At 42.4% G+C, this 25,229-nt stretch overlaps 1 protein-coding gene across 3 annotated transcripts in view; it reads right to left on the minus strand.

Moving 5' to 3' along the window:
* Positions 1-340: 340 nt before the first annotated feature.
* The window catches only part of LRRN1 (leucine rich repeat neuronal 1), a 29,225-nt gene continuing 4,336 nt past the window's right edge, over positions 341-25,229 (minus strand). For 2 of the 3 annotated variants that reach the window (XM_063347908.1, XM_063347909.1), the window contains one exon: positions 341-12,889. In XM_063347908.1, the coding sequence (XP_063203978.1) occupies positions 10,507-12,657 (2,151 nt within the window). In that variant the 5' untranslated portion in view covers positions 12,658-12,889 and the 3' untranslated portion in view covers positions 341-10,506. The remainder of the gene's footprint in view (positions 12,890-25,229) is intronic. The other variant, XR_010072752.1, reaches the window with a different exon arrangement.

Here is a 25,229-nt window from a genome sequence, read left to right on the forward strand (position 1 = left end):
TGTTTTAGGAGCTTCAGAAGGACAAGAAGCTGCATGCTTGCCTCTGAGGTCACGGAAAAATACATGCAGAAGAAGAATATTAGGGCTCTTTAGACAAGGAGACCTGAAATACTATTAATGCTTTAATACCATTTATTCAATGGCTTCTGCTGATAGTTTCTATGCAGACTTCAATATCTGAATAAGCAAACTTGATATTAAATACTAGAGTAGTCTTGGTTTGCATATGATTTGAATTATTAAGTAGTTTTTTGATGATTTGCTGCAGGCAAAATAGTCAAAGTATGTATTTTGTCTGTGATGATTGTTTGACCTGTGCTATTAGGCTCGTGTTTGCTTACTGGATAAATGTGAGTGTAGAGTCAAGTGAAAGATTTGCGAAGCTGCTCTGTTCTCAGTGTGTCAGAGGAGAAAAAGGCTCCTTGCCTTTATTGACATAAGGTCACGTTCCTTATGCCAGGATAAGCAGAGTGTTTGTCTTGCTGCGGATCTTTAATAGAGACAAGATACAGTCGTCTTTACCGCAGCAGAGCGAGGAAGGACAGAGCTGTGCCTTCAGCCTGACGCTCGCCAGCGCCGGCGTTACTTTGAAGTAGAATTATGTGCTGTCTTTCGCAGGGAATGAGAGTCAACGTGCAGTAGCTGTGCTATAGTCAAAGTATATTTTGATCAAACACAGGGAATAGGGCGATGAACAGAATTAGGGAATGATATAAAAAAATTTGTTCACACAACCTTTGTCTAAGACATATATTCAAAATGCTTTTATAGAATTTCTTTGCTCAGAGTATGAATTTTTATTGTAATTACATTAACAAAAAAGGCTGTCGGCATGAGTGAAGTATGGATAATGTTTTCATTTAGCTTTTTGTTTCTGCTTGCTAGGCAAAGATCAGCGTAGGCCTTCGCAGGACAAACTTAGGCAGTGGTACATCCCAGCAAAAACAGAATAAAGTTTTTTAAAGAGAAAAGAGAAGAAAGAAACAGGAGAGGAAAACAGGAAAGGATTAGAAAGAAAGAATGTGCACTTGTGCCTGGTCTGTAATGTCTTGTTTTGTTACATTTTCTGCTGCGTTTTCCCCAGTCTCTGTCTATCGAGGCAGTCTCCTGTACAAATTCTCAAAGGCAGTTCAAGAAGGCTGTGGAAATGAACTATTACCTATAGAACTAGTACAGTTCTTATTGACTTGAGGAAGATAAGGATCTGAGACCTTGCATAAGTTCAATTCGTACAATTATGTGAAGGAGAATGAATCACTGGGGAAAGCGAATGCACTGAAAACTCTTTTGAGATGAGATTTTCAAATTGTTCCAAAGGAAATTAGGTGTCGAGACTCCATTAAAATACAACTGAAGCTGGAGCATAACTCCCAGTCTTTTCTGATAAACTTAGTTCGGGAAAAGTTCGTTGTGGCTGATAACCTTGAACGTTCATAGTTCCACTATCAGCTTCAGCCTTGACATGGAAGAACTTGGAAGCCAGGGAAACCACTTCTCTAACATTACTCCCATGTGATGTGTGACGGTAAAACTTCACACTAGGGGAGGATAGGGAGCAGCACAATAACTGCTAACGACATCATTTTCCATAAAACCAATTTTAATCTGCTGTTTAGGGACTTGCAAATGGCCTTAAATAGCTCTTGCCATTGAAGAAGCTCATTGGAAGTGCTGCTCAGCAACGCACTTAAACATCTGCACCTTCGTGTAATTGTTCTCCGAGATACCTTTAGGTCAATCTTGAAAAGTTGCTGTGTCTGATGTTTCTGCTCCCCCTTCGGCAGCAGAGGAGGAGTAGGGGAGGAACAGCTGTGTGCTCTCCCGGCCTTCGCTCGCAGGCTAAGCATTGTTCAGTAATTGTACAAATACGAGGCTGTGCAGATGCTCGTACTGTGATTTTCCTCCTTTCTTGTGTATTTTGATCAGCAGACTATTAGGCGCTGGTTTAGCCTGCACTTAGATTATGACACTGTTTCCTACAAAAACTGGCAGAAGTTTGTTAAACTGGTGAGATGAGTCCAACCAGTGAGATGTTATTGTCAGTAATAAATTAATTGATACCTTTTTCTACAAAGCCATGTCAGAAGAACCATGTTTTGTTTAAGCAAAGGAGAGAGAAACACTAAAAATTGATAATAATCTGCTGCATGTGTAACCCATTCTGGGGAGATGGAAGCAGGAAAGGCAGAGTGGGAGTAGGGACGTACCCCCGACTTGCTTTTTGTTTTTCCTGCCAGTGACTACATGGTGAAAGGCATGTCTTGCCACTACCATGCATTTTTTAGTTTCTGCTTATTTCCATCGGAATGGAGTCTTGCCTACACACGCTGAGATATCCTCAGAAATCCGAAGGGGCTGTATAAAGTAGTTAGAACCCAGTGTTACATCTGCCTGTCACAAATGGCTCTGATGTACCAAGGTATTGCTGTAGATACTGTTCTGGGTTAGGACCCGCTCCTTTAACAGTTCTTTCCTTTAACAAACTTACTGAGAATATCTAGAGTGTCTTTCTAGAAATTGAGGCAGATTTCTTTTAGAGACATTTTCTTCATAGAAATCAGAAGTATTTTGTTATTCCGTTTATGGAACGTTAAACGTTATGTCCACATTTTGTGACCTTCAGCTTATTCTCACGCTCACTAGCTTATCACTTGTGGTGCAGGAGCTACATCCTTCTGGCTACCTCATGACAGGGTGATGTATTCCCATCCCACCCTCCTTTAAACAAGAGAAATATTTCTGTTGCTGTGGATCATCATCAGGAGAGAGTGCCTGGCATGCAGGAGGGAGGACAGAGAAGGGGAAATGGTGGACGGTGGTCTGAGAAGACTTGGACGGAAAGCAACGGGCTGGGTAAGGGGACTGGGCCTGGCTGCTGGTGGACTGTGACTTGGAGAGAAGAAGGGGAGAGGCATAGAAAGGACAGGAGTGGACTGTGGCCAGGGTGGGAGAGTGTGTAAGAGTGGTCCCTAAAGCATACTTGTCAAGTCCTGCATGTTGCTGGTTTTCTGCGATTTTTGTCTGTGAAATCTGCTGACCAGCGCCTCATCTCTCTTCAGCACTTGTCTGTGTATATTAAACAAAAAATCAAACCAAAAAGGATAATTATTAAATTATCAAAGTCGCACTGGAAGCAAACGCTAGTGGCAGGCTGTGTAAGCATCGTTTCTCTACCGTTCGCTAATGCATGAGTGTCGTATGTCATCATCCCATTACAGCATGGCATCGCAGCTTTTCCAGATGGGTTTGTTCCCAGTAGACCTGCCTGAGGTATAAATCGAGTCTGCATGGAAAAGGGTCTGCTCTCGTGTCTGCTGGCTCTCTGCTTCGTGTCTCAAAGCTGAAAGGTGCCCAGGGAGCGCGGGGCTGCAATGCGTGGGACAAGGATGTTTTCAGGTTTCAGGCGGGTGAATGCCGCTCTCCAGACATGGATCCTGGCCTCCCACCGACAAGAGCTCCTCCGGGATGTGAGGCAAGTCAGATAAACTAGGTCTTTATTTCTGAACAATATGAATTACATCCTCTTCGTTGGCTACGTAGAGGTTTCAGGGCAGCTGCGTTTGAACATAAAATACTCTGGGAAGCTCAGGGTCCAGAGAAATTAAATTAGGCACCCAAACCTCTTGGCCTTAATCTGCTTATATGGTTCTCCTTTTCCTGCAGTAATATTTTGAAGCTGGATTCAGTTGCATGTTTGCCGAGTGTTTTAATAGTGTATACTGAAGAGCACCAGCCCCCCGAGGGATGGTTTGCTGCAAATGAGGCACCGGAGAGCTCAGCCGAGCAGCAAGGAAAGAACCAAATACTGAGCAGTTGACTCCTGAAGTTACCTGGAGCTCCCCAGCGTGGGGAGGGAGCGCTTGTCCTCTGGAAAACGTCAGCTGAGGACTGTGCCGGTGCGTGGAGGCAGCAGGTACATGCAGGTTTATTGAAGGCCAAGGGGATGCCACACCAAGGACATACGTGACCAGAGCCCCCCCGACCACTCGACATCGTGTGGAGAGAGACGCTGCTAGCAGTGTGGCTGCGTCCAGCCCTATTCCCGGGGGACTGTCTGGCTGTATTAGTGAGCTCCTGATCCAATTCAGAGGAAATTGGGTAATTCTTCTGTTTTGGTGGTACAACAACAGAGGCGAAGGCTGAGGATGTTCGTGTTGCTCTGTTAGGAGCAAGGTCTCTTCCCTCCCGTGGGAACGCTCAGAGTCGAGGCACTGCTTCATTTTCAGCCACTGTGATCCATACCCGTTACCAGAGTATTTGGCATCTGGGCACAGCATGGATCTCTAAGAGCCACCCCAACAAAAACTGCTGTGCCTTTTGACAGAAATAGGTGACAATGTGTTTTATTTTCTATCAGAAGGGTAGCATCCATCCCTAATTTGTTGCTGGTTACTGTGACTTCCAGAGGTGCCTGGCATGGCATGGGAATGACGTGTCGCCATTTAAACCTCAAACGCATGGATTGGGGTTGTTTCTTCCCGGTCCCGCTGCGAGCGTTCATCCCAGGCTGCAGCAGCTGGCGCACATCCTCTGTATTCTCTGCGGGTGCTTTGGTTTGCAGGGATAGACAAACATGTAATTGCGTATAGGGTGTAGAAGCCTTTTTTTATTATTATTATTATACAGAACTCTTCATATGGAACGTGAAGGATAAAAGGGTAATTTCATGCCTGAAACCAAAAAAATGAGGTATGAACTCTTCCTCTTGCTCATGTTTTAGAGCAGTGGATTTGTAAATGACCTGCATTATTAGGTTACACGTAGTCCTTAAACACACTGCGGAGTCTTTGGGGTTGTTCACATTAAATGATCTCGTTCAAACCCGAAAGTAGTCAGTACTCCAGTGATCTCTCTTCTTTCTTCCCTCCCCACCCTGATCTTTTCTGATACGTTAATTCGTGCTTGGAATCTAGTCCAGCAGAATAAGCTGCAGTAGGAAAAGCTGCCGTTTAAAAAAATCTGCCAAGAACTTTTACTCCAATTGTGAGCAGAAACCTGGAACTGCAGTTTTTAAAGATGTAGACCTTATTTAGATCACTGCAAATCAGTAACTCCACTGAGGATGACAGGATTTAAATCCCATCCACCCTGCCTCCATAACTGAAATCAAAATTATGGTTTCAAGTGATTTTTGAAAAAAAATCCATGTTATAAAATCCACAGCAAATGTTTCACAGCTGCTCAGAATTTAAGGAAAGTTAATACTTCCAGATGCACTCGAGAAAAATCTCATTTACCTGATTTTGCGCCTAACATACCACTGAAGTTAAGGAGATGTAAGCTCTGAAGTCATTTAATTGCTTTTTAAAGTTTTACTTAATGATAAGTTCCAGCTTTTCCAAAGTATTTATTTTCATGTATTTCAAAAACTGTTGTTCCGACTCTTTTATTAGGATTCAGCATTCCTTTGGTCTACTTGACATAAGTATACAATAGTACAAATTTTATGGTAAATGTCCTTTACCGTACTAGGAAGAAAAATGAGTCTTTTGTTGCTTTCATACCAGTAGAAAAAGTAACAGAGGGTCATAATGCTCATGGATAACGGGGGATGCCATCGCATCCGTCATCTGACTCTGAGTGACCGGCAACAGCAATTGAGGGCTCCAAACAGAAGTGGCTGAAAGAAAAACAGGCTAAGAATTAGGTGAAGGGTAAAAAGGTTAGCGGTGAAAGCAGGTAGCTGCAAAGTCAAATCCAAATTAAAAGTGCTTTAGGGTAATCTCTGGAGATCTCGTGGTGACCGAGGCTGTACAGGATTTGCCCTTGGAAGGCAGCAGGGCGCGGGGCAGGATGAGCCCAGGGAAAGGCCAACTGCAGAGCAAACCTACCGGAGTGGGTGGGTAACAGTCCTCAAATGTAAAAAAGCTGCAATAATTGGAAAGCGCAGAAAAGGAGAAGATCAAAAGATTGACAGTTCAGGGGAAACACAAAACATTCACTTCTGTGCAACACTGCCAAAAAACGTTACCTAGGGGTTTTGGTAGCGGTAGTATTTTTTTTTCAGGGTTACAGTGCTGGTATTTTAAGGAGTGTGTGTAACAGCGTTTGCTGTCTCCAGCTCAGGCACTCTGGGTTTTCCTGAGGAAAGAAGTTCCACGGTAGCACAGTCACCATGCCCTTCGGGCTCGGGGTTTCCATGGCTGTGGGCGCTGGGGCTGCGGCGGTCGTGCTGTCGGCGCAGTGAGCGTGAGAAGGCAAATTCCAGTGGCAACAGAAATTCATGGCGTTCATTTCGGTGGTGGGTCGTGGAGCAGGATCACTGTGCAACAGCCGGCTACTCCCAGTGTGGTGGATGGAGTGGGAAACAGCTCCTCCGGCACCGGTCCCATACACCCATGTGCTTTTCCACCACGACTCGCCCGTTGGCACCCGTCCATCGCGATGCTTCGCAGGATGGCACAATGATTAGGAAGAGATGCTCCCGGTGAATTGTCCTCTTCCCACACGGAGCGCATCGGCTGCGGTGGAGATGCTGCAGAAGTAGCCCCCAGCTGCTTATCCCGCTTAATTTCAGGAATTCCCTTGCAATGGGTTGTCCTCAGCCTTGTTTTCAAGCTTGCTAGCACAAAGCAAAAGGACATGCCTGTTTTGAACTCAGAAGGATGCTCCTTTTACCATGTACGTCCCAGCTTGTCGGTGGCATTAGGGCAAGTTTATGCACTTCTCGCTGGATGACCTATTTCCAGTTTTAACCCGTTTATGAAACCAGCGGTCCAAACTGTTGGCCTTTTCTCTTTGTAACCTTCTTTTAGTAACTAAAGTACATATTCACGAGGCGAGGCTGGAGGGCGCATCGTAGCTCTATGAAATTATCGGTGTATTTCTGCACTTTATTCCAAGACTGTGCCCAGTGTGAGTCTCGACTCATGGGTGAAAATATCCTCTCTCAATCCAATAGGATATTATGATTTAGGTGAGGAAATGAAAAGTGGATTTAGCTGGAATACTGTATACACTTGAGTGAGCTATTTACTCTTCGGGGGCCTGAAATATTTTATTATTGGGCAACCAAGTGGAAGTAACACTGCAGAAGTTTAGTTGGGTATGAAATACCGACTCTTACGCAGCATTTCGAAACCGTTAGCCAAATGAAAGGTAACAGTGTTTTTCCCATACTGTTTTTAAAGTGGCCAGTCTCAGTCTCGGATTCTGAGCAAACTGGGGGTGTGTTTTTGTCTTCAGTGCACAGTAGATGCAGATACGTTTTGAAGGCAATTAGGCAGAGATTTTTATTTTTGCTCACAACAAACTGCAAGCACAAAATTGCTGGCACAAGGTTGAAGGTTATTTACTAAGATTATATGCCACATGGGATTAATCTCTTACCCAATTCTTTTCTCTTATTAGCAAAATTTTAAATTTCCGGGGGATCTGTAGAGAATTCTAAGGGGTCAAATCACAAGGCTGGGAACAGTTGGCGCTGGTGGCTGTGTGTGCGTTAACTAGGTGCTTCTTGCTGCTGAGCTGCTCTCAGGGAACCTGCATCTCCCTCCCAGAGTCCCAGCACCATCAGCTGCCCTGAAATATTGCGGATCAGCACATCCCGGAGAAGTGTATGGCTGTCACGAGGCCATTTTCTCCTGCTGTTCTTCAACAGCAGTGCTCTAAAAAGATAACAAATGGTATAAAACTGCCAGATAGGTCTGCAGGGAACAAAAGGCCTGTTATTTCCCTGGTGGAAAGGACCACGTTAAGCATTGCTTTACTTCCCAGCTGCTGTTGGCGATTGCTGATCAAACTGCTGAGTGCTGCTTCGTCCTGCTCCGTGGCCACGTGTCCCTGCCACCTTCCCTTTTGCCAGTCATTCCATGTCTGAGACTGCCCAAGCTGCAGAAGGGAGAGCCAGGTGGAAACAAATCCTGCCACACACACACAGTTCTCAGTGCGGTCTGTCTCCACCAGCAGGGACCGGTGGATATGAGCACGTTCAGAAGACAAGGAGACCTCAACGGTGGGTGTAATCTGGGATGGGAGGTGGGGACAGGCAGGAGGAAGAGCAGGATCGCTGATTTTTGCGTGATCTTTGTTACCGTTTATGTCCACGTGCTGCTGGAAGCTGAGAAGGTGATGGAGAAAGGCGCTTGCTCTGCACCATCTGACACCTGTTCAATTAATTATTTTCTAAAGACAATTTTGTGATGCCATGCAAGTTGGAAGTCGTAATTTTGCTGTCAGCCTCATCCGCACTGTGTCCTTTTGTCTGGGAAAAGCAGAGTGAATCTTCGCTGCAGAAGAGATCTCAGTTTTAATGTATCATGTCTGCTATAATAATAGAGGCAGTTTTAAGGTTAGAATAACTAATAGACAAGATGATAATTATTGCTCTGAAGCTTTCCTGGAGAAGAAGGAAGAGGAAATTTTCCATTAACATTAAAAACAAATACAGGCGAAGGTGACAAATAAATGCTTCCACCACGCTACTTCTCCATGATCAAAAGACACTTGCCTCATCCCAACATCTAATTGTCACATGATTAAAAATGTATGAGATCTTATGAACATACAAAAGATTGTGTAAAGCAGCATAAGTACTTGATTTAAATGCATAATTAATAGCTTCACTCAGCTTTACATTGAAACGCAAGATCACCAAGGCATGTGTCCAAGAGACGTGCTGAAGTTTTTTGCACCAGAGCAGCTTATGCTGAGAACTTTTTCACTTCTAGACAGTTGGCTGAAGGGGAAAAAGAAGTTTGAAGCCATCTGTAAATTTGGGGTGGGGTGTCTTTGAGATATTTGAGAAGCAAATGAGTTAAAAAACTTCAAACAACCCCAAAACCCAGGCACAGCCATTATTTTAACAATTAACTTTTACTTACCAAGAACCGTATTTGGTATCTAAAAACATGTAAAAAGTTGCACATTGATAGTGGTCATAAAGCGTAGAAAATTCTGTGCTTGCTGATTCGGTATCTAGTGTCAGTGTCACCACGTCCTGCAGACCCCCCCCTCGTGTGCAGTCCCTGCGGAGAACTCCACGGAGTCAGAAAAGACAACGTACAAAGCCTCTGTAGGTTCAACTGGAAATGATGCATTTATATTATACCCAGTGCACACATAGAAATACCGCTGCTTTCTGAGGTTTTGCGCTTTTACCATACTAATTCAGTAAAATACTTAGAGTACTGGTTAGTTTTAAGCCTGTAAAAAAATACAATTCAGTATTGAACCCAAACATACTATTTTCTTCTTAGTTTCAGCTATCTGAATTCTGCTTTTGAAGGTAAGTTAATCCAATTCATTATTTTTTTTAAAGTATATGCCAGGATTCAACTGTTTTATTGCAGTTTGGTAGCACTGAGTTGTTTTTTTTGTCCTAACTGATCGTAATGACAGCTAAATGTCAGCTTCATTTATATCTTAGCTCAGAATATAAACAGAAAAGTATACAAAAAGGAAAATGTTTTGTTACACACTCTGTGAGTTATTTTTGCTGTGTGTCTTACGCCAAACAGTTTTGATTCTGCATGTGACTTACAGTCCAAAAGCCATACCGATACATTTTTCTGATTAAATTATTCTCAATATTTTGCATGTAGTGCAGAGAAAACACTGCTATTAAAATAAATGCATACAAAAAAATTGGAACTTTGTTGAAACGTAATTCCATCAAGGAAAAAAACACAATATTTTTATATAACATTTTGGATATATTTTATGTCAAAACATTATCACCAGTCAAACTAGTGACACCTAAGCCCAATACATTATTGTGACTTCTAAAATAAAAAATCAGAACAAAACTAAATTTATTATAGCTCTGCTTTCATTAAACACCATGTGTTGGTGATTTAAACACAACAAAACTAGTATTCTGCAAAAGTGTCTACTAAATATAATAAAAAGAATAAGAGAACAATTAACATTTAGTCTGTTACATTAAAAAATTGGATGTACATGTTCCTATTGCCTGTTAGCTTTACCTAAGCCTTTTCAACTACTCCAAAAATAAAAAAGGAAAAAAGAAAACTCGTTGTTCAAAGTCAAAAACATTCGAAGCAGTTGATACAACATTACGGTACAGTCAACTAACATCATTCAAGGTCTCCTTTTCCCAGCGTGCGAGTCCTCAGCCCAGCGTTACCAACCCAGTTCCGTGCCGGTTCAAACCCGGGTGTTAGCTCTGCGAGACACCGCACTCTACTCATGGCTTCGGAGGAACGGGGTTGTGCTACTTTTGAATCCCAGGGGATCCCCAGCCTCTCATTAATCTTATTCAGCACTGTAGTTAGAACAGCATTAAGTTTAGCACAATAACTAAAAAAAAGGAAGAAGAAAAAAAAAAAAAAGAAAAAAAGGAATTGGAAGCTAGGTGAAGCTGCCATTTGTGTCAAACAATTGCGATACGCTATACTAAAAAATTCTGAAATATCCACCTGTCCTCACCGCTCTGCCACAAACTAGCAAAGTCAAAAATACAAAAGTCTTCAACTTCTCATTTTTGCAGAATAAAGCAAAAAAGTCTTTGTGCTCCTTACTACCAGAAGCAAAATATCCTCTGAGTTACCACATGTAATAGCTTCTGGATGTGTCGACTTGGGTTGGCTTGGTCTCTGCAGAACCATCCTTGTCTTTGTCACTGTCACCTTCCCAGAGATTAATTAGTGGAGGGTAGAGCTCATTCAGTGGGATAGAAGAGGTCTTTTGCATATATTTTTTCAATGAGTGGTGGTAGTTTTTTCTCTTAAATCTTTTTGCGATATAAACAGAAATGGAGGCGAGGCTAATGACGGCAAACATGGATCCCATCACTGCTGCGAGGGCAGTGCTGGTTTCTTGGTCTGAAATATCTAGCGCAAAAGCTGCGTTTTTTGTTGTAACGTTAACGCAGGACTTCTGTGTTTGCTGATGGATATTGGAGACGGTTAGACACACTTCGTAATCTGTAGATGGTTGTAAATGCGTGAGGTTATATTCATGTACATCAACCGGGACCCTGGCAGTGTACGTAATGTGAGGGTTGTCAATCTTCATAGTGGCCGATGACCATTTTAAATTGGAAGTCATGACGTTGGAATTAACTTTCCAAGAAACTAAGATGGAATGTGATTCAGCTTGCTTAACGTAGATTTTCAGAACCTGGGTACCATCCAGAAGCGTTCCGTTCACCCGGATAGTAGCAACCCTCGTGTCAGCCCCTTCTATGTTTTGGGCAACGCAGGTGTATCTCCCAGAGTCTTCAACCTGGATGTTAGAGATTTCCAAGGTACCTTCGCTGCTCAGCTTGTATTTATCAGAGAGACTTTCAACAGTTACTTTATTGCCCAGAGGAGTGACCCAGTAAATTTCTGGCTCGGGTTCTGCCATGGCCCGACAATCTAAAAACACCGTCATGCCGACGTCCAAGTTTAAGTGATTTGGAAAGGTCTCATGAGAGATCATTGGAAGACATTGTTCGTTTGAATCCTGTATTAAGACTTCCTTCACCTGCTGTCCTCTGTATTCTGGAGGCATAGCGCAAAACATGGATAGAGGTTCCATGAAACGGATATTGGTTTTGTTGGAGTTGATCCAGTGAATGACACAGTCGCACCTGAGCGGGTTACTGTGGATACTGATCTCACGTAGGTTTGGAAGGGATTCCACGGTCTTTTGGTAGACTGCATTCAAGGCATTGTTGTTCAGCATCAAGCTCTCCAGGGCAGGAACGTTGCGAAATGCCAAACGATGAATGTAAGACAGCTTTGGATTGTTGGTGGCTTCAAGCTTTGTAAGTTCAGGTAGGTTGTCCAGCGCGTACCTATCAACAGAAACGAGTTCTCCCATATTATTGATTCCAAGCTCTTTCAATCTGAGCATGTTTTTAAAATCACCTTCTTGAATTTTATGAATTGGATTTTTGTTGAGATCCAGGAATTTTAAATTTGGAACTTTCTCAAGTGCAAGCTGAGGGACTTTTACCAACTTGTTGTCATAGAAGGAAAGACTTTCAAGACTATCCAGGCCTACCAAGGCGTTGCCAGGAATGTCTGTGAGATACATACCTGCCAAAACTAGACTCCTTAAATTTGAGAGCGGTTTGAAATTCATATCTAGTATTCCAATCACTGGATTTTCTCCAATCATGAGAATCTCTAAGTTAGGAGTAGAATCAAACCAGCGACTGTCAATAACCTTTAATTTGTTGGAGTTGAGATGTAATCTCAAAAGATTCTTCAGGCCGGAGAATGCATTTGCAGAAATGCTGCTGATCTGGTTGTGATTTATATATAGCTCCTGAAGGTTGCAAAGGTCTTGCAAGCAGTAGTCAGTCATCTCCGTTATCTGGTTTTCCTCCAGGTGCAAAGTAGTAAGTTGAGTGAGATTCGAGAGCCCCACATCTTTGATACTTGTGAAGTTATTTTGTGAAAAATCCAATTCTGTTAAATTAAAGAGCTGTTGGAGTTCATCTGTGGTCTTTGCAATGTTGTTGCTTTGTAACAGAAGGACTTGAGTGTCACTGGAAAGATTGCTGGGGATTTTTGTTAATCGAAGGTCATTGCAGTCAACTGTTGTGGCTTCCCTGTACGTTGACTGGGGTGTGAACCACGGCCTGATTTCACATACACAAAGCTGCGGACATTCGTTGCTCTGTATGGAAGACTCAGTTAATGAATTCATTAGCAATTCTAGCACCAACTGGCAAACAGTTAAAACAACTCTGAGCTTCGCCATCCTGGGCAGCTAGTGAGCTCAGCTCCCTAGCCCCTCAGAACAGCAGCAGATCGAGAGGGTAATTTGTTATCAGGCAGAAAATGGAAAGTTGAAAGTTTAAGGTGAAAGGCTTGGACATCCAGAAGGTGAAAGATGATTTTCTGAGTTTAGAGAAGACAAGAAATGCTCTGAAGGCTCTCAGCTGCTCCTCTGTGTTCCAGAATCTTCTGCAGATCAGCGTCTGCAGAGGTTCCTGAAAATAGATTAGGGTATATGTTATGCTCACCTCATATATAGTTCACATATTATTTATTTTCATCATACTTTGAAGAAAAATATCTGAAAACAATCATCATTTTAACATTCATCTCTCTTACGAAACCCCTGATCTGGTATAGTTAAGTTATGTAGGGTTTGGAACTCTCTTCTACTTAGGATTTACATGAGAAAACTCCCCGATAGTTCCCACGCTACCATAACAATGTATGCGATCATCTGAAAATAAAACTCTCGGATATCTTTCAGTTTTACTCTGCGATATTTATTTAAATGGCTTGAGAAATGCTAAAGATTGATCAGAGCGAAATCCGGCTGGGAGCCGGGGTGCCAGAGCAGCCCCCGAGGCTCAGGTTCCGGGAGTGTGGAATTAAGGCTCAGGAAGATGTTGGTTTATAAGTTTCAAGCTAAATGCATACGAACTTTGCCAAAATTCATCTGAGTTAATCAAATCGGTTCCAGATAACAGCTTAGATTTAATCCAGCTAAGCACCAAACAATAACAGTAAATTCGATTAAATGTTCTGTCCTTTTTTTAGCTTTGTACTACGTTGTCCGTCATACGTGAACTGTTCCCCAAAATTCCAAATTACTGTGTAAACGACACAACTTCTGTCTTTTTATCCTGAAGTTATTCATGCGAGAGTATGTTTAAAATAACCCAACAGTGCCCAGCGTACCTCAGAAAATCTGCTGTGTCGTGGGTCTTTAAACATGTATTCAAGGAAAATCTAAGCTCTTAGTAAAATTGTGCTCGCTCTTACTTTATTGTTATCTGCAAACCTGTCTATTAGGACTGCTGTAAAAAGTACGGGTACAGTTTTGAGAGTTTGTGTCTGTGTAAAAATGTGCAATCTGGGGCCCGTGCAGTTCAATACAGCGGCTGCGCGCGCTCCAGCACGGAGGGGCGTCGAGTCGGTGATGCTGATTTTCTCCAGCGTGTGGTTGTGGAGGCGATTTCCCATTCCCAGCTCTATTCCTCCTGGCTCGCTGGGCACACCGCGATTGGCGGATAATTCCCAGGGAAGGTTGAACAGGTTAGTGCCCATGTTCAGCAAGCTTTGAATGAAACACAAAGCGTACGCGAGCAAGGCACGTGGCCAATCTGAATAAGGGTTGAAAGAGCAGACCTCGTGAAATTCGAGGCGACACTGTAAATCTCATGCTCTAATGACCGCACTTGAGGCTTCTCAAACAAAAGTTTTGTCTTTCTCTGTATATCCACAAAATAATCCAGTTGTGCTATACCTGAGACAGAGTACATTACAATGATAACCTGTAATAGCAGAACGCAGGAAAGAGCATCTTTTTCAATTAGAACGGAGTGAAGCCTCAACCTAGTGAAAGGCCACAAAAGGTATTACTGTATAAAATAGAACTACATACAGCTTTGAAAAATAGTTTTAAAATAGTCATCTGGATAACAGTGACAGGAATGCCATTTATGTAACGGTTTTACTTCAAAATCTGATCAGCATATTAAATAATAAAATTACAGTATTTTATTTCAGATTATGCTATCCTGCGATAAGTAGAACACACCAAATAGCATTTTTATTTTGGTGTGCTGTTATTTGTTCTGCGGTTGTGTTTTGGAGGAAGGGAGAGAGGGGTGTTTGACCCTGGGGAGTAAGATTTTCTTTCTGGTGTCTGAGACTTGAATGAGAGCTGAGGAGATCATGCTGAAGGGGAAAAAAACAGATGTAGAACAAACATCCCTTCTCAAATAACTTTCAACTGGTGGAAGAACTGAGTAAGACACTAACTGCGTTAAAAAAAAAATAATCCTAATGGCACGGTAATAGTATGGAATATATTAACACAGAGTGTTGAGGAGGCCACCATTCACTGAGTTACGCTGACTTTAACGGCTGCTTCTCTCAGTGGCTGACCCAAACTAGACAGTTCGAGGAATACTGACGACATCTGAAGTTTAATTGATTCAATTCCAGATTTTTCAGATTACAGTGTTTGCCAGTTAATAACGCAGGCAGTGATTTCACCCAGTAGCGATGTTCGGCAGGTACTGGAGGTGCCTACAGCTGCTGCTCCAGGCGGGCTGTCCCCTTGGCAGGGACATGTGGTGGTCCAGCTTGGCAGCCTGGGCTCCGTGGCCATGTCTGGGGACAGCAACCTGCACCAGGCCAGGTGCCACTACCAGGGGCAATATTGCTCCAAACAGTCCCGCCTTCGGAGCCTGTAACTTCTTTTCTAAGCAGAGGAAGAGAAAGAAGTCCATGCCTTATAAAGCTGTGGGCCCTAATGACGGTTTAGTACCGAGTTAGCTCTCATGTGGCTACAGGAATCGCGTCAGGCTTTAAAAATGAAACTGCCTGAAAAAGACTTCAAAGCATCTTTTAAAATATGTCGGAGCACATCTAGATTTTGAAAAAAAATTGAATTTGATCCTTCCTTTGTGGAATATTTATATTCTCTTACTTGCACGTTACATTTATTGTTCATCCTGGGTAAGAAGGCATTTCTGGTTTTATTGAATAGAGTCCTGGGTTTATGATCACTGTAGACATACGATTTTACAAGTTACTAGTGACACTTTCTCTTCTCTAGCTATTTTCTACTGCAAATGGATTTAATTTTCTTTAACTGGGAAATGTTCTTTAGAAATGACCTGCACATTACTGTCTCCAATCTCCCCCAGCCCAGGGCAGCTTGGATGAAGCTATAAATGAAAATCCAGTGTAATCAAAAGTGAATTCGGATAGGCTGCAGACGCCCCGGCCCCTTCCGGTGCCGTGCTTATGGGGACGGCAGCCCAGAGGCCACAGCACGAGGGAAAAGCCAAGTCATGGACTTCTGCTTTAGCTGCTGCTTAAGCTATAAAACCCCATCCGTCGCGCTGATAAAAACTGAAGCGGCAGCCGTTAACAATGAAAAAGTGCACTGCAAGGTTTTGTATAACTAAATACCAATGGCTGCTTTTGCTCTGCAGTTTGTATCTCTGTATATGATATGCTTCACCGTCCCGGCCCTCATGCTCCTAAGAAGAAGGTGCCAGCTCTCTGAGCGGTCACCCACAGCCGTCCCTTTCCCCCTGGATGTCCCAGCTTTCCAGTCTTCACAGCATTGGCAGGACTGGTCCCAGACACCTCTGTGACACTCAGTGTCCAAAGGAATAAAATAGCACAGTGTTTTTCACTGGAAGACTGTATTTCTCAAATGTGAGGACTTCAGAACCTGACATGAGTCTATCTAGAATTATAATAGCACCTTTCCGAATAAGAACTAGGCAAGATATGTATGTAGGAAATCTTTCTTTTTTTTTGGTGGATAAGTTGGAGGACAACCAGGTTTTGAAACTAAAATCTGTGACAGAATGCGGTTCCAAATAGCCACCGATGGATACTCACCAAGCCCATATGGATAAACCAGGGATGGCTCCTGGGAAAGTTCCCAGCTCTCACTGGAGTCAGTGAGACGGAATTGAGCAGAATTTAGGGGTCAGTGTGTGTCCCTTCCCTGCTGGACACCGCAGCATTTTACCCAGCGAGATCCCTTTTGTGTTAACTTGTTCTTTTTCTCATACAAAACTACTCCTGTGTTGCCGGTAGCTGAGTGCAGCCCAAGGCACAGACGGGTCAGGGGATGGGTTCAAAAGGTTCTGGCTTCTGGCGGCCAGGGAACGTTTCCTAAAGAAACACCAGTTGTAGAACAGGGGCAGAGCAGTGGCTCTGGGCTTTTTGGATTAAGGAAGAATATCGGTCCTCAAAACCTCCCTTAGGACAGAGTCATATCACAAAAAAAAATATTTTTTTTTCCCCTGAAAATGGTATTTGATATGGGTGATGTGATTGCTGGCACTTCTTTTAATTTTGTGTTAAAAATTTCTTTTAAAAATACTGGGTAGGGAAACGTTCCCTAAAAGGTAAGGGGGTATAATACCTGTCTTTTGGGAGCTACTGAGTGTGTAAAGGATAGCTTTTAGCATTCTCTGCCTTCCCCCTCATTTATTATATTTCTATTTTCTAGTGTACTAAACCGCTACCACAGTCATAAGAGCTGTTAACTTGATATCAACAGAAATAATGGTTAATTTTATGAGAGAGATATAGAGGGAATTATTTTACTAGGGGCTAAATAAATGCATTTTCCATAGCACGTCTCAGTACCTACTGCGTTAAGAAACCACATTTTTGTCAGCAGACTGGGCTATTGGCGTGTTCACGTTTCTTGCAGGCAGAAACGTGAGCATCGTTCCTGCCTCTTCCATCTTGGAAATTCAGTGTGGAGGGTTTGTCTGGGGCTTCCCTTTCTGGCTAGGTTGCGAAAACTGCTTAATATTGGTTATTTATTCGGCCCAAGAAATCATAGTGGGGGAGGATATTTGGTTATGGAGCAGAAGATCCTTCATCTCATCTGTGGGGTGGAAGGAGGTGTGTGCTGGCAGCCGTAGCCTTCTCATGGTTGCTTGAGTTTGTCTGGTTGTGCAGGTGATCCGAAGAAAAAGTACGTTTAAGTCCATAATGCAGTAAAGAGGAGAGTGTGAAGGGACAATTGTGAAATGAACTGTTCATAAAAAATGTTCATAGTTAACTTGCTAACTAGAAAAAATAGATTTTAAACATTTTCCCTTGGTAATAGGAAGACAAAATGTTGTCGCTTTTGTGACAACTGTATTAATGGTCACTATTAAAAATTGATGAAAAAATAAACATTATAGTTTGCACATGGATATTTGGATGTCTGATACTACCGCAGAAAATCTTCTCTCTCCACAGTTAAGTGCTTCATTCTTGCAAAATTTCTTTTCTATTGCAAGGAGACTCAGTACAGGTTTTGGTTGGCAGCCATATAAACTAAATGTGCCTCGGTAAAAGTCTGAGGGATCAGATACATGAAGAAAATTACCTTGGGCTAAGACAAGCAATTTATTTTGCACTTGCTGTGAGCCAGAAGCACATACTGATCCCCAGCACCTTCCCGACTCTCCACAGAAACATTTTCATATATTGAGCCTAAGTAACGGAGCTAGTCTTTCGGAAAATTGTCTGTTATGCTAATGTTCTGCTAATGACTCGTGCAGCTTTCTTGTTTCCTCCTCATCATCGTTTGGGAAACTACTGCCATATAAACACTCTCCGTCATCAGGCAGTTCAGGAAAACTTGTCCTGGGCTGCTGCCTCCTGGATTCAGGTGGGTCCCAGCACCCATGCCCAGGGTTCCAGAGCCTGCTGCAATGACCAGTAGTGACAAGGCGTAGGAACTGGTCAGACTCCAGCTAGAACATGGTGAGCAGAAAAACCAAATTCAGACTGGGATCAAAACAAGAGAGTTACTCCATAGTCAGGGAAAGGAAGAGCCTGTTCAGACAGAGGACACTGAAAGAGGTTGGCTTGGTTGGTCTGGCAAAGATGTAGCCTGAAGAACTGCTTAGGCTAGAAGTTGGAGATGAACTGGCCCATAATGAGCTGAGGTTGAGTTCATTATGGTCAGGTTAAGACAGTTTGACAAGTTTAAGGAAAGGATATTGTATGTTGGAGGTGACAAGGGACATGTCTTGCTTTGAGCTTCAGCAGGGCCTTTGCAGTGCTGCAGCCACCCCTTTTCTGTAGAGAAGAACTGAGCTGTTGGTGCCGTACTGCAGGTGGACAATAACCTTTGGTGGTGCTTAGGGGAGAGAGAGGCACTAAAGTAAAGAAAGCATAACACAAAACCTGCCCTGAAACGTTGTGTTACTAAAATCGGGGCTCACTGCAGTCAAGAGCATCAACGACCTTGTACATCCCAGAGACAGAGGCTGGACTTGGACTTTAACAACCAGGGTATTTACAGCTAACCTACGGAATGGGCACCTTTCCCAGGAATCAAATTTACAAGTGCAATCCTGTCTATTTAGAAAAATATTGAGGAATCAAGCCTGATGGTAAGCCTTTTATACTGAGGCTTTGAAAGTCTCCAATGTCATCAGGAAATAAGCTATTTACAAGCCTGAGTTGTATAAAATACAGAAGAGTCAAGCTGAAAATGATGTGAGTCAGCTGAAAGAGCATACCAAAATCTGAACGTGGGAGCTTGTTATTAAAAGCAAAGACAAAAACAATGGCCTACAGGACGTGTAATAATGGTATGAAAGCTTCAAAACACATCCTCGGGGTTTTATAATATTTAAGGTTTGGGGTTTTTTTTCCCTGCAAACAATGCCTACTTTTCCTTCTTGTCTGTACACACATTCCATCAAAATAAAGTCAGTGTTTAATTTTAGGGAAAGCTCTGGCGAGAAGGCAATTTGCTGTATTTCAGGACAACCTTAGCACGCTTTATCTGTGTTCTTTTGAAAAATACTAGTCTTATCTCCACCGAAGAAACGCAAAGAGCATCCTATTCATAATGCCTGCACTGCAGAAACAGCATATTAAATCTTGAAAATTTGTAATTTATTGGGGTTTATTCTTTAGGCTTGTATATCTGATACAATGTTTTTCATTAAAATATTGGAGTAAATTTGCAGGAGAGAGAAAAATTCTTTTCATTCATACTCTGATGTGGAGTACAAGGTGGTAGATACCACGCAGAGCACAGCTACGGTACAGTGATGGCCCAGGAAATCAGCCATGGAATTGCAACCCAGCTTCTGTCATCTGTTTGAAAATCTCTTGCAAATTACCATTAACAAGTCGTATTAGAAACATCAGGAATAATAAGTGCTTTCTAAACAGCGGGTTGTCAAATTATATAGTCTGTTTGGTTTTTTCTTTCCTAACGAAAAAAACTCATAAAACCATTTAAAAGCCTTGAAAACCTGAAAGGCAAGATGTGTTTGTACAATAGTAACATTCTTACATTAGAAACTCAAATTATTATCTACTTTCTTACTATGTTTGTTTTAATGAAATAAATTAATCTTGGGACAATATAGGCCGTTCTTTTGTTGCCACGACTCCAGTTTTCATGCCCTGCTACGCAGGATGGGCCCCTGTTCAATATGAAGGCAGTAGTAAAAGCTTTTATTTCGTTTGATAGAGAAGAATCATGTCTGTGATTATTATCTTCATTCCACGCAATTACCAGATAAAATTATTTGACTAAATTAGCTTTCCTGACAGTCAACCAAGTAACTTCCGCTGTCGGGTTAAAAGCCAGTTTCATGAGACCTTCCGTGCAGCGCTTCCCTTCTGCATTGATGGGGGACAAACCGCTGGTGAAACTCTTCCATTTCCACCTGTACACGCTGTAATGCTTTCACAACCTTCTGGGTATTTTAAATGCAAGGGAGAATTTAAACCTAATTGGTTTTAGCTTGTACAGTGTCTAAAATTTATGGAGCATCACTAATTTTGGAAGATCTGTTCCAACTATTTTTTGCATTTAGTGTATCTGCAGGCTGAAGAATGAAAGAGGTCCAAGACTAGAGAAATACTGCTTTGTCCTCCAGTCATATTTAAAGAACAGAAATGGAATTCAGTCTTGGCATACTTGGGATCTCAGAAGCACATGGAAGGATCTGAACATCTCGTTACCTTGGGGGCACCTGCCTCATGAGGATTTCATACTGGAACAACTCGGATATCTCTGCTTCTTACTATCTATCAAAATCGGTACAGTTCAAATAAAAATTAAAAAAGAGAAATAGCTTTAAAAAAATGAACAAGGGCATTAAGAGATTGGGACGGATTTTGGTTTTTGGTTTTTCACAACTCTGAGAGCCGAGGCAGCTCGGCTAGTGGAAGTGAAGTGTTAATAATGGTGAAGGAAGGAGCACATGAGAAATATATTTAACCACGAGAAATATGGATGCCAGAACTCCACAGGATTTTCCTAAAGCAACAGAAAATCCTCTTCCTCTCTTTTTGCTGACTGGCTTTCTGGCAGTGTGACTGTTTTGCTTCCTACACAGTTCTAGCTCGAACTCCAGTTTTCTGAGTCATTGAGGATCCCCCACAGTTGGGAAAGACCCCGGCGTGTCAGTAGTTGTTACTACCATAAAGGATGCCAAAAAATCCTGTGCTAGAAATGGTAGCCAATAAATAAAACCTGAAATGAGTCAGTATATATTTGTGAAATCCACATAATAGCACTGGCTGTAGGAAATGTATAAGACTTTTTATTAAAAAATTATATGTATGCATGTGTGTGTATGTATATGTAATAAGCCAGCCATCTATAGCTTCAACTGTTTAAGCAAGAACAAAGGGAGTTCTTTTTCTGGTCCTTGTTACACTCTACTTTGATAATTCCATTTCCTGAGGCTGTACTATGTGTTTAGTTTTCAATTATTAGTGATTAAGTATTGAACTGTATTTTACTGTTAGCCTACATCTATATCTACATAGTTTATACCTGTAGTGTGCGTACAGAGACTTCAGCCCTTAGAACAAAAGAGACTTATTGATTTTTTTCCTAGGAGTTACATGCTTGCAAGATCAAATTTTCCATTTCTGAGCTATATTTACCTGTAAATGTTAATAAAACCATATATTAATTGACCAGTATGGAGACACCTTACTGTTCACTCAAGGCTGTGAACATACTGACAACAAAATAAATGGATTTGTCATGGGAGGTGCTGAGATCTAATATAAAGGCTGTTAGCACCAAGACAAGATTTGGAAGTCAACCAAGTTGAGATGGGACAGAAGTAATTCCATTAAGTGGCCACAGATTTGGGTTTTGGTACTACTCTGAAGTCAGGCTCTACTCTGATCTAAGAAAAAAGGTATTTTCTCTTCAGTTAGACAGCTGTATTACATGACCCTTCCCTCCTTTTCACAAGTCTTTCCGCACTTTTGAATGGGCTTCTATGTGAAGTTTTTTCATTTTTCTGAAGACATCCTTCTTCTCTTCACAAGTGATAACCCAACATACCATTACACTGTACTGAGAAAATACATGTTTTATGGAGTGTATCTTTTCCGTCATTATTGCATCCCAAAATTGCTTAAGTAGTATTGCGTGGAACATAGAGCAGGTCCTCTGCCTTGTCATCAGGAAAGGAAGGCTGAGTCAACTAAGAATGGTGAAAATGTTAATAGCCTATGTTCAGCTATTTCTCTTAGTCTCAAAATTTAGGTGATACTTGAGATAAACTTTGTTTCATACAGAAAACAGCTCACAATCTTGCTTTGAGAAGTTCATGAGATGAAGAGAGAGAGAGAAGTCATATTTCATGAATTTGTGTGTTTAAGAATAGACCTATAACTTGTTCCTTCAGCTTTAGTTCTCAGTCTTGTCATGGCAAAGTCAGCAGTTTTTCCACAGATGGGTTTATTTCATAAGTGCTTGCAAAATATAGAGGTACTAAAATTGCTGCCTATTGCAGAAAAGATAGGAGAAGTTATTTCTCTCAAAATTTTAAGTTATTGATGCTTTATAGATAAAGTCTTTAGCTAATTAAGGCCATTCATTCAGGCACAGTAGTGTTTAATTTGTATATACAAGACTTATTTCACTTAAAGGGGGCAGAAAGATAAAGGAAAACGTATTTGCCAATGAATTTATAAAGAACACTTATCTGGTTTTACTCGGTGCCTTATACTATGATAAAACCATTTCAAAGACCCGTTTTCAAGCAGCTATTTAAAAACTTTTCCTTTTGCAACTGGTTCACTCAACTGCTTCTTCTTCTATGGGTAAAATCAGTTGGTTTTGCAATGCATTTACAAGTCACTGCGATGCCTATTATGAATGGTTATCTCCGTAACTATCAATATTTATTTATCTTAAAGTGATGGATCATTTGTAATTTAAAAATTTAGCAAGGCCAATCAGTAGCTTATCTGCATCCTAGTAACTACACGCAGCATAAGGTATGCATTTAGTAGGTATCTTTGGACTTGATTAATCAAATAAATCATATAATGCATGAAATAACAGAAATTGCAAGATTCACTATATCAATGATAAACACTTTCAAATTACAGAAAGACAATCCAAGCTTTGATTGATATTTTATAAAAAAATTAAATGCTATTGTACCAAATTTTAGACGAGCTCAGTAAGTCTCTCCAAATAACTTTTATGCCTTTCTTAGACGTTCCTTAGTCTGATTCTTCACCATGTTGCTGACCCACCCCTGAAAGTTACAGCAAACCCAGGCTTGGTCCAAGCGCACCAAGTCCATTGGACTGTGGACAACCGCGGGAGCCGGGAGTGCCCGGGCAGCTGAGCTGGCGTCGCGTCTCCTGGAGGCAGAGGGACCCTGTGCGGGGCTCATCGTGCTGCTGCAATTGGGAGTTAGCAAGGGGTTTAGTGTGAATCCAATTTTTACATAAAGACAAACTCGAAAGATTGCATTTTGCTTGATGACTCAAGTTATATTGACTATACAAAAGTAGTTATACAACAAATAAGATTAGGCATTGAGGAGTGTATATATATAGAATCATAACATGGCTTGGATTGGAAGGGACCTTTGAAGTCCATCTAATCTGACCCTCTGCCATGAGCAGGGACATCTTCAAGTAGACGAGGTTGCTCAAAGCCCCATCCAACCTGGCCTTGAATGTTTCCAGGGATGGGGCATTCACCGCCTCTCTGGGCAACCTGGGCCAGGGTCTCACCACCCTCAGCGTAACAAATTTCTTCTTTATACCTAGTCGAAATCTTCCCTTTTTTAGTTTAAAGCCATCCCTCCTTGTCTTATCGCAACAGGCCCTGCTAAGAAGTCTGTCCCCATCTTTCCTGTAGGCCCCTTTTAAGTACTGGAAGGCCACAATAAGGTCTCACTGGAGCCTCCAGGCTGAACAACCCCAGCCTCCAGTACAGAGGAGGAACCCAGGAAACATTTCCCATGAACTGAAACAGCCCCTAGTCTTCTCCAAACTATTAACGTTATCTTTAAAACCCGACTGATAAAATAAGGACTAGTGACCTCTGGTGAAATACTCCAGTGAAAGGCACAAAGACAGCAGTTACAGCGATGGAGATCTGGGTTAACGGCATTGTCAATGGTGGAGTTTCTCCAGGTTTGAAAGGTATTTACTGAACACAGGGGAATCTGATTTTGGTCTTAGCCTTAACGTTATAATGTCTTTGGTATTGAATATGTGTATATGAAACCAGAACTTGGTATTTCTAGAAGATAATATTCGATAGACACACAAGGAGTGTCACACGGACACACCAGACACATCCTCACAAAAGCCTGCTCTGTCCCAGTGTCAGCTCTGCCATTTTCAGCCCTGCCCTTGACTTTCGGACCTCCTGCTCGTCCACAAAAGCAACCCTTTTGTGATGAAGCAAGTCACCCCCAGCTGATGATGCTGGTCTCAGAAGTGGGATGTGCCTGGCCAGGCCTGGGGGCCCGCTGGGACCTCCCTGCCGGTGGTCGCGGGTGAAACAGGGCTGCACTGTCCAGCTGGGGCTCAGGCTGCCGGCAGGACAGGGAAGCGATGGCTCCCACCCACCACGGTGGAGGAACAAGCTGGTGGGGTAGATCCTGCTCTAGTCCTGCTCCTGGAACAGCACGGCATGAAGAGCAGCACCCACCCTGCCACCTGCCTGGGGTTTGGCTCACTGCGAATGCAAGAAGAGCCCTCTCCACACAAGCCGCCGGTGCGTTACCCACCCCAGCTCCTCCCCAGCTTCATGGGACGTCGCTGGGGGCAGGCGAGGGGCTGGACCTCCCCGAGCCGATGGTGGGAGCAGCCGCAGGGTCCCTGCGTTCACTAAGGACAGAGTGACCGGTGAGAGGCAAACCCAGCCAGATACCTTCAGGGGGCTTGGCTTCAAGAAGCAGTTGGGACTCTGCTCTAATCAAAGCTGACAGATGAATAAATTGCTGGATTCACCAGAGTTCGTTATATTAAATACCTGGAAATGAGTTGCTGACAGTCCCTAACATTTCTAAATAAACCCCATAAGTAATCTTTGTCTCCAGTGTTAAACGGACTGCTTCGGTTTGTGAAGTGGAGGGGGAAAATACTGTCCTGTGTCACCACAGAGGGCTAAAGGGCGGCACCTTCAGAGGGAAAGTTATGTGGCAAGACCATCGTACCCAATAAAATAAGGGAAAGAGCTGTTTCTCTACAGCGCTTTTATAACTGCTGCGCATTCTCAAGACAGCATCCTGTTAAATATTTCAAGACCGTTACTTATGATGGCTTTGCCCTGTCGTTCTTTAAGTTAAAAAGAAAAGAAAAAAGGAATAGGTATCTATTCCATCTCAAATACTTGATCTTTAGAAACTGTGCTGCAGGTAAAAACCAGGTCCCGTCCTTTTGATAGTTCAGCCAGCTAGAAAGTCAAGAAAATATTGGCTTGTATCCCCAAATTAAGATCTTATCAATTAGAAAATGAAGCTATAAAAACATTTTGCGGTAGAATTCAAGAGCAGAGACTAATTCTCTTCCCACTGATGCCAA

The sequence above is a fragment of the Chroicocephalus ridibundus genome, chromosome 10 (genome assembly GCF_963924245.1).
Source record: "Chroicocephalus ridibundus chromosome 10, bChrRid1.1, whole genome shotgun sequence".
NCBI classification, from domain to species: Eukaryota; Metazoa; Chordata; class Aves; order Charadriiformes; family Laridae; genus Chroicocephalus; species Chroicocephalus ridibundus.